Source organism: Pseudophryne corroboree, chromosome 1 (assembly GCF_028390025.1).
Source record: "Pseudophryne corroboree isolate aPseCor3 chromosome 1, aPseCor3.hap2, whole genome shotgun sequence".
Lineage (NCBI taxonomy): Eukaryota > Metazoa > Chordata > Amphibia > Anura > Myobatrachidae > Pseudophryne > Pseudophryne corroboree.
Window position 1 is genome coordinate 727,114,439 of NC_086444.1, and position 12,224 is coordinate 727,126,662.

The 12,224-nt window shown below is 49.4% G+C and overlaps 1 protein-coding gene across 1 annotated transcript in view; it reads left to right on the forward strand.

The window, feature by feature from the left end:
- Positions 1-12,224, forward strand: part of LOC135046821 (phospholipid-transporting ATPase IK-like) — a 1,701,102-nt gene that overhangs the window by 963,814 nt on the left and 725,064 nt on the right. Inside the window, exons 17-18 of the mRNA XM_063955407.1 lie at positions 3,889-3,998; positions 7,346-7,510. Of these exons, the coding sequence (XP_063811477.1) occupies positions 3,889-3,998; positions 7,346-7,510 (275 nt within the window). The remainder of the gene's footprint in view (positions 1-3,888; positions 3,999-7,345; positions 7,511-12,224) is intronic.

Below are 12,224 nucleotides of genomic sequence, written 5' to 3' on the forward strand. Positions count from 1 at the left end.
ACAGTCTCCCCCCTCCAAGCACAGATTCTCCCCCCTCCCTTCATATAGTCCTCTCCCCTACCAACACATAGTCTCCCCCTTCCCTGCATATAGTCCTCTCCACTCCCAGTACATAGTCTCCCACCTCCTGCATATAGTCCATTCCCCTCCCAGTACAGTGTCTCCCCCCCACATATAGTCTTCTTCCCTCCCAGTACATAGTCTCCCCCTTCCTGCATATAGCTCTCTCCCCTCCCAATACACTCCGTCCCCGTCCCCACATATAGTCCTCTCCCCTCCCAGTACATAGTCTCCCCCTCCTAGCACATAGTCTCCCCCCCTCCCTGCATACAGTCCTTTCCCCTCCCATTACAGAGTTCCCCCCCAAATATAGTCCTCTCCCCTCCCAGCATGTAGTCTCCCCCCTCCCTGCATATAGTCCTTTCCCCTACCGGTACAGAGTCTACCCCCTTCCCACATATAATCTTCTTCCCTCCCAGTACATAGTCTCCCCCCTCCTGCATATAGTCCATTCCCCTCCCAGTACAGTGTCTCCCCCCCACATATAGTCTTCTTCCCTCCCAGTACATAGTCTCCCCCTTCCTGCATATAGCCCTCTCCCCTCCCAATACAGTCCCGTCCCCGTCCCCACATATAGTCCTCTCCCTCCCAGTACATAGTCTCCTCCTCCTAGCACATAGTCTCCCCCTCCCTGCATATAGTCCTTTCCCCTCCCAGTAGAGTTTCCCCCCAAATATAGTCCTCTCCCCTCCCAGCATGTAGTTTCCCCCCTCCCTGCATATAGTCCTTTCCCCTACCGGTACAGAGTCTACCCCCTTCCCACATATAATCTTCTTCCCTCCCAGTACATAGTTTCCCCCCTCTCTGCATATAGTCCTTTCCCCTCCCAGTACAGAGTTCCTCCCGAAATATAGTCCTCTCCCCTCCTAGCACATAGTCTCCCCCTCCCTGCATATAGTCCTTTTTTCTCCCAGTACAGAGTCTCACCCCTCCCTGCATATAGTCGTCCCCCCTCAAAGCACATATCAATTAATATGTTGCAGTACCTAGTGTGATGAGCTGGGCATCGCCTGGTCTGGATGATCTCACAGTAGGCAGTAAACTGGGAGCCAGCAACCCTTGCTGCCAGGAGCTCCCGACAGCAAGGGCCGCTGGGAACTGTAGTTTTCGTTCATGTTCTTCACTAGTGCATTGCGGTGCTGAAGTATGTTGTTCCTGCCTACTGTGAGATCCTACAGCCCAACACTGTGCAGTACGTTTGGCATTTGCCAGAGAACACCAAGATTGGCAAATTCGCCACTGGCGCCTGTGCTCTTCACAGATGAAAGCAGGTTCTCACTGAGCACATGTGACAGAGTCTGGAGACACCAAGGAGAATGTTCTACTGCCTGCAACATCCTCCAGCATGACTGGTTTGGCAGTGGGTCAGTAATGGTGTGGGGTGGCATTTCTTTGGGGGGCCGCACAGCCCTCCATGTGCTCGCCAGAGGTAGCCTGACTGCCATTATGTACCGAGATGAGATCCTCAGACCCCTTGTGAGACCATATGCTGGTGCGGTTGGCCATGGGTTCCTCCTAATGCAAGACAATGCTAGACTTCATATGGCTGGAGTGTGTCAGCAGTTCCTGCAAGACGAAGGCATTGATGCTATGGACTGGCCCTCCCGTTCCCCAGACCTGAATCTAATTGAGCACATCTGGGACATCATGTCTCGCTCCATCCACCAACAGACTGTCCAGGAGTTGGCGGATGCTTTAGTCCAGGTCTGGGAGGAGATCCCTCAGGAGACCATCCACCACCTCATCAGGAGCATGCCCAGGCGTTGTAGGGAGGTCATACGGGTGTGGTATTGAAAGTCGACAGTAACTAGGTCGACAATGTCTAGGTCGACCACTATTGGTCGACAGTAACTAGGTCGACAGGGTCTTTAGGTCGACATGTTCTAGGTCGACAGGTCAAAAGGTCGACATGAGTTTTTAAAGTTATTTTGGTGTCGTTTTCTTCGTAGTGTGACCGGGAACCCCAATTAGTGCACCTCGTCCCCTCGCATGGCTTGCTTCGCTCGCCATGCTTCGGGCATGGTGCATTCGCTCCGCTACTGCTTCGCTCGGGACAGATTACCGTTCCAATCGTAGTCCACGTGGATCGTTAAGTATGAAAGGGTTCAGAAAAAGAAAAAAAATTGTGAAAAAATCATGTCGACCTTTTGAACGGTCGACCTAGAACATGTCGACCTAAAGACCCTGTCGACCTAGTTACTGTCGACCAATAGTGGTCGACCTAGACATTGTCAACCTAGTTACTGTCGACTTTTAGTCCGGATCCCGTCATACAGGCACGTGGAGGCCACACACACTACTGAGACTCTTTTTGACTTGTTTTAAGGACATTACATCAAAGTTGGATCAGCCTGTAGTGTGTTTTTCCACTTTAATTTTGAGTGTGACTCCAAATCCAGACCTCCATGGGTTAATAAATTTGATTTCCATTGATAATTTTTGTGTGATTTTGTTGTCAGCACATTCAACTATGTAAAGAACAAAGTATTTATTAAGAATATTTCATTCATTCAGAACTAGGATGTGTTATTTTAGTGTTCCCTTTATTTTTTTGAGCAGTGTAGAAAGAACACTAACATGTTGGACCCGGGCCGCCCATCGCTGGGCAAGGCCACCCAGCATGCTGACTGGAGCCTCCCCCCGTTGAACAAGCAGAAAATGATGTCATGCAGCTGCCGCGATCACGTAACGGGCACATGGGGGATGTGCCCGTTACGTGATCGCGGCAGCTGCATGACATCATTTTCTGCTTGTTTATCCGCCTCCGCCCCCTGTTCGTGTTGCACCGCCCCCTCAATGTCCGTCTCCTCCCTGGAAACAGCGTTGCCTGCCCCACCTGTCCCACGACCAACTCTGCCTGATTGACAGGGGTTTGGGGTTGGATGCTGCAGCCAGACAGTGGGGGGAGTGCTGTGGTTTCAGAGGGGAAAGTTATCTATCACTTTCCGAAAAGCTGTCTTCTCAAAAAGCCCGGTTGTTTGGAAGTGATAATTTTTTCATGCTGGCATGATAAATCATGAAAAAAATTGTGAGAGAATACAATGAGAATTGAAAACTGAAAATTCTCATTGCACTATTTTTTCATGCTGAATCTGCCCCAAAGAGGCGTACAGTACAGTATCTGGTTAGACAGAAAAAGATTAAGGGGGTAATTCAGATCTGATCGCTGGGCTGCTAATTTTGCTGTCCTGCGTTCAGATAGTCGCCGCTTCCAGGGGGAGCGTATATTCGCCGTGCAAGTGTGCGATCCTATGTGAACTCCGAGCTGCTAAAATTGACTTTGTGCAGTCTGCACGCAACCCAGGACTTACTTCTCCAGTGCGATGAGAACAGGCTGATCTTGGCCGGAACTGACCTCAGACACCCTCCCTGAAAACGCTTGGCAACGCCTGCGTTTTTCCAGATACTCCCTGTAAATGCTCAGTTGCCACCCACAAATGGCCTCTTCCTGTTAATCACCTTGCGAACGCCCGTACGATCGGATTATCGCACCATCCCTTCGCTGACCTGTGATGCCTGTTGTTGTCCGACGCACGTGTGTATTGCGGTGCATGCGCAGTTAGGACCCAAAGCATATACCCAGATAAATACCAGGGGGAGTAGTGCGCCATTGGGGCTAATTTGACAGCACTCGGCAATACAATTACCTGTGGTCATTGACCATGGGTAAAAATGAATTTACACTGCTGCTGATAATATTCCTATCATTATTATTATTATTATTTTATTATTCAAACAAAACTTACTGCTTTATGGCTTTTTTGGGTATATGATTTCAAGTTCTGTGAGTAATTTGAATATAATTAGTTACATTATTATTATTTGTAGTAAGAGATGAAGAAGGAAAGATAAAACTTTACACTAAAGGGGCAGACAGTGTCATACTACGACGTCTACATCCCAGCTGTGAGACTGATTTCCTCATGAATGCCTTAGATGTAAGTACATCAATTGCCTTTTTGCACATATCTTACTTAACGTAGCTCACAGGGCCGGCTCCAGGCATGTTCCAATAGAGTGGCCGAACAGGGCGCCGCTAGCTCTGGCTGCCATATTGGAGCTTGGAGCCGTCCCTGCAGCACTGCAGTGTCCGTCTCCCCCTCCCCCGCTAACCGGCGCCGGCCCGTGAGCCAACCAGAGCTCGCATTTCCGGCAGCTGAGGCTGATTGGCTGCCAGACCGCGAGTTTTGATTGGCTTGCGGACCGGCGCCAAGTTGAAGCTGAACACCGCCGCGGCCGCCGGAGGTTGAGGGCTAGGAGAGGTGCACGCTGCGCTCTCCTCCCCCCCTCAGATAAAAAGCACCACGGGCAGCAGCCTCAACCTCAGGAACAGACTCGCGGTGAGCAGCAGGTGGGGGGGATATCTGGCACTGGGGACATGTCTGGCACTGGGGGCATGGGACATGTGTATCTGGCATTGGGGGCATATCTGGCACTGTGGGGACAAGAGTATCTGGCATTAGGGGCATATCTGGCACTGTGTTGGGGCATTTATGTATCTGGCACTGTGTTGGGGCATTTATGTATCTGGCACTGTGTTGGGGCATTTATGTATCTGGCACTGTGTTGGGGCATTTATGTATCTGGCACTGTGTTGGGGCATTTATGTATCTGGCACTGTGTTGGGGCATTTATGTATCTGGCACTGTGTTGGGGCATTTATGTATCTGGCACTGTGTTGGGGCATTTATGTATCTGGCACTGTGTTGGGGCATTTATGTATCTGGCACTGTGGGGGCATTTATGTATCTGACACTGTGGGGGCATTTATGTATCTGGCACTGTGGGGCATATATGTATCTGGCACTGTGGGCATATCTGCACTGTGGGGGCATTTATGTATCTGGTACTGGGGTCATTTATGTATCTGGCACTGTGGGGGCATTTATGTATCTGGCACTGTAGGGGCATATCTGCACTGTGGGGGCATTTATGTATCTGGAACTGTGGGGGCATTTATGTATCTGGCACTATGGGGGCATTTATGTATCTGGCACTGTGGGGGCATTTATGTATCTGGCACTGTGGGGGCATATCTTGCACTGTGTGGTCATTTATGTAGCTGGCACTGCTGGGGGGCATGTCTTGTGTAGCTGGCACTGCTGGGGGCATGTAACGTGTAGCTGGCACTGCTGGGGGTCGTGTCACGTGTAGCTGCCACTGCTGGGGAGAATATCATGTAGTGTTCCCGCTAGGCGTCTGTGGCTAGGCAATGTGTCTCAGTGCTCTACCTGGCGCAAAGTGTATAACGTGCTGTTGCTGGCGCAAAGTGTCTAACGTGCTGTGCCTGGCGCAAAGTGTATAGGAGGTTCTACCTGGTGCAATGTGTATTAGCTACACTACTGTGTGGTGTAATGCGAATTGCCACTATTATGTGGCCACGCACCTTCCCCACGAAGCAACGCCCCTAAATTTTTGCTGCGCGCCTTGGGCGCGCACTGTCCATGCTTTAGCATATAGGTATGGAAACAACAAGCATTACAGTATGTACATCATTTTGGCCTCCTAACTTAAAAATGTGCCATCCCTGTGATCAGCACCCTACCCTAAAAAGTGAACACTATCATGTGTAGCTGGCACTGCTCGGGGGCATGTCATGTGTAGCTGCACTGCTGCGGGGCATGTCATGTGTAGCTGGCACTGCTGCGGGGCATGTCATGTGTAGCTGGCACTGCACATTGTGTATCTCGCACTATACTGGAGACATTGTGCTGCTAATTGTGTGCGTAGAGGGGGTGTGAAAATATATCTATAGTTTGATGATATAAAGTTACGAGGCCACGCCCACTTTTCCAGGAGCGCACGCATATTGGGGGGGGGGGGGGGGGGGGGGGGACACGACTTTTAAAATATCTCACTCAGGGTGCTAGTAGGCCTGGAGCTGGCCCTGGTATCTCAACTCAAATACAGTATTACAGTATTTAACGGTTAACGCTGGTATGCATGATTACTTACCTCCTGTGACAGCTTTTCTGATAAAAGCTGTCCCTTACGAAGTTCTGACTTCCTGGTTTAAGAATTGGAGTCCTAATTGGATGGTTGGATAGGGTTCTTAGACATGCAGAGGTTTAGGCACTGAAGCCCGAAGGCATGATGAAGACAACGTGGTAAAATAAAGTCTGTTTATTAAACACACAGTTCTGATACACCTAGGCAGTTCAGGTAATTCAACGGTAGATTGTGCAATGGAAACAACAGTACAGTTCCTTTAGACAGTAGAAAGACACTGTGGCAATATAGAATGAGTTGGTAATAAAAGTCACTGCAAGACCTGGAGATGTAATGTCTGTTGGCCACAATTAACCACTGTAGAGGGAAACAATCAGGTACTGACCAGCAGGTTATACTCTGAGAGCTGGAGTCGAGATAGATGCACAGAGGTTGAGAAGAACCCAGGAGAACTGCCGGGGATGCCGGATGGAACCGGACCAGACGGGAAGGTGTAGCAGAACTCACCGATGATGTTAAAGTCCGATGGTGATGAGTATCGATGGTGGAACACCGATGAAGCTGGAGATCGATGGCGGAACACCGATGGAGCTAGGCAGAGCTGCAAACAACGTGAGTGGAGAGATACCAGAACACTGCTGGAAGCTGGAAGCGGAGCAGAGTCCAACGCTGGAAGCTGAAAGCCGATGTAGATATCACAGCAGATAACCAAGAAGCAGAGCTGGAACAATGCAGAAGTTAGGCTGCACCGCAAGCTGGTAACCGGTGCGGGTCTCTAAGTGGATCTGAATCACAGGAGTTGAACACAGGAACTGGAATACCTGGAGACTCGAACTGTAGATTCCACAGACAGGAGAGACATGTGTACAAGGTATGACAACCACAGGAGAGACATGTGTACAAGGTATGACAACCACAGGAGAGACATGTGTACAAGGTATGACAACCAAAGCACTGACGATTAGGCAGCCTTGATGCAGGATATTTATACCAGCTGGGAAGCAGGTATTGGCTGCGTAATCAGGCAGAGTCCAGAGTGCAGCTGCTGGGTAATCAGGCAGAGTCCAGAGTGCAGCTGATAGGCTGTAAAGCAACATGTGATGAATCCAAACATGGCTGCGCCCATGTTTGAATCTGGACGGAAAGTCTGTTTGAACTTTAGCATGTGAGAGACTGAGGCCATGTTACACAGCGTGCTGCACGCAGACAGCGCAGGTGGAATCCAGGCTTGGAGTGCTGGGCCAGTCTGAAGAGACACTTGGAAGGTAAGAAATGGTGATGAATTACCCGAATCGTGACATCATCTTAACTTTCTAATCTCTCTGCTATCACTTAGGAATTTACTGAAGAGACACTTAGAACTCTTTGTTTAGCCTATAAGGAATTGGAAGAACATGATTATAAGGCATGGGAGTTAACTTATAATGAGGCCTCTTTGACACTTCGGAATCGTGCAGATCACTTGGACAAAGTTTATGAGGCTATGGAGACTGACCTACAGGTAACAACTACTCCTGCTCAGGTTTCATACTGCAGAAAATGTAACTTAAGGTGGAGCAGTCCTAATTGTTTAGGCTGCTGTAGGGTGGTGGCAGTGACATGTGGTGGGGTGAGGCAGAGCCTTTCCTGTCATACTAACATTTGCTTCAGAGTTTTGAATGTATTAAGTATATAAAAAAATAAGAATTTTCTTACCGATAATTCTATTTCTCATAGTCCGTAGTGGATGCTGGGACTTCCGTAAGGACCATGGGGAATAGCGGCTCCGCAGGAGACTGGGCACAAAAAGTAAAAGCTTTAGACTAGCTGGTGTGCACTGGCTCCTCCCCCTATGACCCTCCTCCAAGCCTCAGTTAGGATACTGTGCCCGGACGAGCGTACATAATAAGGAAGGATTTTGAATCCCGGGTAAGACTCATACCAGCCACACCAATCACACTGTACAACCTGTGATCTGAACCCAGTTAACAGTATGATAAACGTAGGAGCCTCTGAAAAGATGGCTCACAACAATAAACAACCCGATTTTTTGTAACAATAACTATATACAAGTATTGCAGACAATCCGCACTTGGGATGGGCGCCCAGCATCCACTACGGACTATGAGAAATAGAATTATCGGTAAGTAAATTCTTATTTTCTCTGACGTCCTAGTGGATGCTGGGACTTCCGTAAGGACCATGGGGATTATACCAAAGCTCCCAAACGGGCGGGAGAGTGCGGATGACTCTGCAGCACCGAATGAGAGAACTCCAGGTCCTCCTCAGCCAGGGTATCGAACTTGTAAAATTTTGCAAACGTGTTTGCCCCTGACCAAGTAGCTGCTCGGCAAAGTTGTAAAGCCGAGACCCCTCGGGCAGCCGCCCAAGATGAGCCCACTTTTCTTGTGGAATGGGCTTTAACAGATTTTGGCTGTGGCAGTCCTGCCACAGAATGTGCAAGCTGAATTGTACTACAAATCCAATGAGCAATCGTCTGCTTAGAAGCAGGAGCACCCAGCTTGTTGGGTGCATACAGGATAAACAGCGAGTCAGATTTTCTGACTCCAGCTATCCTGGAAACATATATTTTCAGGGCCCTGACTGCGTCCAACAACTTGGAGTCCTCCAAGTCCCTAGTAGCCGCAGGCACCACAATAGGTTGGTTCATGTGAAACGCTGAAACCACCTTAGGGAGAAATTGAGGACGAGTCCTCAATTCTGCCCTGTCTGAATGAAAAATTAGGTAAGGGCTTTTATATGACAAAGCCGCCATTTCTGAGACACGCCTGGCTGACGCCAGAGCTAACAGCATGACCACCTTCCATGTGAGATATTTTAATTCCACAGTGGTGAGTGGTTCAAACCAATGTGATTTTAGGAACCCTAAAACTACATTGAGATCCCAAGGTGCCACTGGTGGCACAAAAGGAGGTTGTATATGCAGTACCCCCTTGACAAACGTCTGAACTTCAGGCAATGAAGCCAGTTCTTTCTGGAAGAAGATCGACAGGGCCGAAATTTGAACCTTAATGGATCCTAATTTTAGGCCCATAGACAGTCCTGCTTGCAGGAAATGCAGGAAACGACCCAGTTGAAATTCCTCTGTGGGGGCCTTCTTAGCCTCACACCAGTAAACATATTTTCGCCAAATGCGGTGATAATGTTTCCCAGTTACATCCTTCCTGGCTTTGATCAGGGTAGGGATGACTTCATCTGGAATGCCTTTTTCCATCAGGATCCGGCGTTCAACCGCCATGCCGTCAAACGCAGCCGCGGTAAGTCTTGGAACAGACAAGGTCCCTGCTGGAGCAGGTCCTTTCTTAGAGGTAGAGGCCACGGGTCCTCCGTGAGCATCTCTTGCAGTTCCGGGTACCAAGTTCTTCTTGGCCAATCCGGAGCCACGAGTATAGTCTTCACTCCTCTCCTTCTTATGATTCTCAGTACTTTTGGAATGAGAGGCAGAGGAGGGAACACATACACCGACTGGTACACCCACGGTGTTACCAGAGCGTCCACCGCTATTGCCTGAGGGTCCCTTGACCTGGCGCAATATCTGTCCAGTTTTTTGTTGAGACGGGACGCCATCATGTCCACCTTTGGTTTTTCCCAACGGTTTACAATCACTTGAAAGACTTCTGGGTGAAGTCCCCACTCCCCCGGGTGGAGGTCGTGTCTGCTGAGGAAGTCTGCTTCCCAGTTGTCCACTCCCGGAATGAACACTGCTGACAGTGCCACCACATGATTTTCCGCCCAGCGAAGAATCCTTGCAGCTTCTGCCATTGCCCTCCTGCTTCTTGTGCCGCCCTGTCTGTTGACGTGGGCGACTGCCGTGATGTTGTCCGATTGAATCAATACCGACTGACCCTGAAGCAGAGGCCTTGCTTGACTTAGGGCATTGTAAATGGCCCTTAGTTCCAGGATATTTATGTGAAGAGACGTTTCCATGCTTGACCACAAGCCCTGGAAATTTCTTCCCTGTGTGACTGCTCCCCAGCCTCTCAGGCTGGCATCGGTGGTCACCAGCATCCAATCCTGAATGCCGAATCTGCGGCCCTCTAGAAGATGAGCACTCTGTAACCACTACAGGAGAGACACCCTTGTCCTTGGAGATAGGGTTATCCGCTGATGCATCTGAAGATGCGATCCGGACCATTTGTCCAGCAGATCCCACTGAAAAGTTCTTGCATGGAATCTTCCGAATGGAATCGCTTCGTAAGAAGCCACCATTTTTCCCAGGACTCTCGTGCATTGATGCACTGACACTTGGCCTGGTTTTAGGAGGTTCCTGACTAGCTCGGATAACTCCCTGGCCTTCTCCTCCGGGAGAAACACCTTTTTCTGGACTGTGTCCAGAATCATCGCCAGGAACAGTAGACGTGTTGTTGGAATCAGCTGTGATTTTGGGATATTTAGGATCCACCCGTGCTGACGTAGCACTACCTGAGATAGTGCTACTCCGACCTCTAACTGTTCCCTGGACCTTGCCCTTATCAGGAGATCGTCCAAGTAAGGGATAATTAAGACTCCTTTTCTTCGAAGAAGAATCATCATTTCGGCCATTACCTTGGTAAAGACCCGTGGTGCCGTGGACAATCCAAACGGCAGCGTCTGAAACTGATAATGACAGTTTTGTACCACAAACCTGAGGTACCCTTGGTGAGAAGGGTAGATTGGGACATGGAGATAAGCATCTTTGATGTCCAGAGACACCATATAGTCCCCTTCTTCCAGGTTCGCTATCACTGCTCTGAGTGACTCCATCTTGAATTTGAACCTTTTTATGTAAGTGTTCAAGGATTTTAGATTTAAAATTGGTCTCACCGAGCCGTCCGGCTTCGGTACCACAAACAGCGTGGAATAATACCCCTTTCCCTGTTGTAGGAGGGGTACCTTGATTATCACCTGCTGGGAATACAGCTTGTGAATAGCTTCCACTACCGCCTCCCTGTCGGAGGGAGACGTTGGTAGAGCAGACTTCAGGAACCGGCGAGGGGGAGACATCTCGAATTCCAATTTGTACCCCTGTGATACTACCTGCAGGATCCAGGGGTCCACTTGCGAGTGAGCCCACTGCGTGCTGAAATTCTTGAGACGGCCCCCCACCGTGCCTGAGTCCGCTTGTAAGGCCCCAGCGTCATGCTGAAGACTTGGCAGAAGCGGGGGAGGGCTTCTGCTCCTGGGAAGAGGCTGCCTGGTGCAGTCTTTTTCCCCTTCCTCTGCCCCGGGGCAGAAATGAGTGGCCTTTTGCCCGCTTGCCCTTATGGGAACGAAAGGACTGAGTTTGAAAAGACGGTGTCTTTTTCTGCTGAGAGGTGACCTGGGGTAAAAAGGTGGATTTTCCAGCCGTTGCTGTGGCCACCAGGTCCGATAGACCGACCCCAAATAACTCCTCCCCTTTATACGGCAATACTTCCATATGTCGTTTGGAATCCGCATCACCTGACCACTGTCGCGTCCATAACGCTCTTCTGGCAGAAATGGACATCGCACTCACTCTAGATGCCAGGGTGCAAATATCCCTCTGTGCATCTCGCATATATAGTAATGCATCCTTTAAATGCTCTATAGTTAATAATATACAGTCCCTATCCAGGGTATCAATATTTTCAGTCAGGGAATCCGACCAAGCCACTCCAGCACTGCACATCCAGGCTGAGGCGATTGCTGGTCGCAGTATAACACCAGTATGTGTGTATATACCTTTTAGGATATTTTCCAGCCTTCTATCAGCTGGTTCCTTAAGGGCGGCCGTATCGGGAGACGGTAACGCCACTTGTTTTGATAAGCGTGTGAGCGCCTTGTCTACCCTAGGGGGTGTTTCCCAACGTGCCCTAACCTCTGGCGGGAAAGGGTATAGTGCCAATAATTTATTAGAAATCAGCAGTTTTTTATCGGGGGAAAACCACGCTTTATCACACACCTCATTTAATTCATCTGATTCAGGAAAAACTACTGGTAGTTTTTTCACACCCCACATAATACCCTTTTTTGTGGTACTTGTAGTGTCAGAAATATTCAATGCCTCCTTCATTGCCGTGATCATGTAACGTGTGGCCCTACTGGACATTACGTTTGTCTCCTCACCGTCGACACTGGATTCAGTATCCGTGTCTGGGTCTGTGTCGACCATCTGAGGTAACGGGCGTTTTAGCGCCGACGGTGTCTGAGACGCCTGAACAGGCACTAATTGATTTGCCGGCTGTCTCATGTCGTCAACAGTTTTTTGCAAAGTG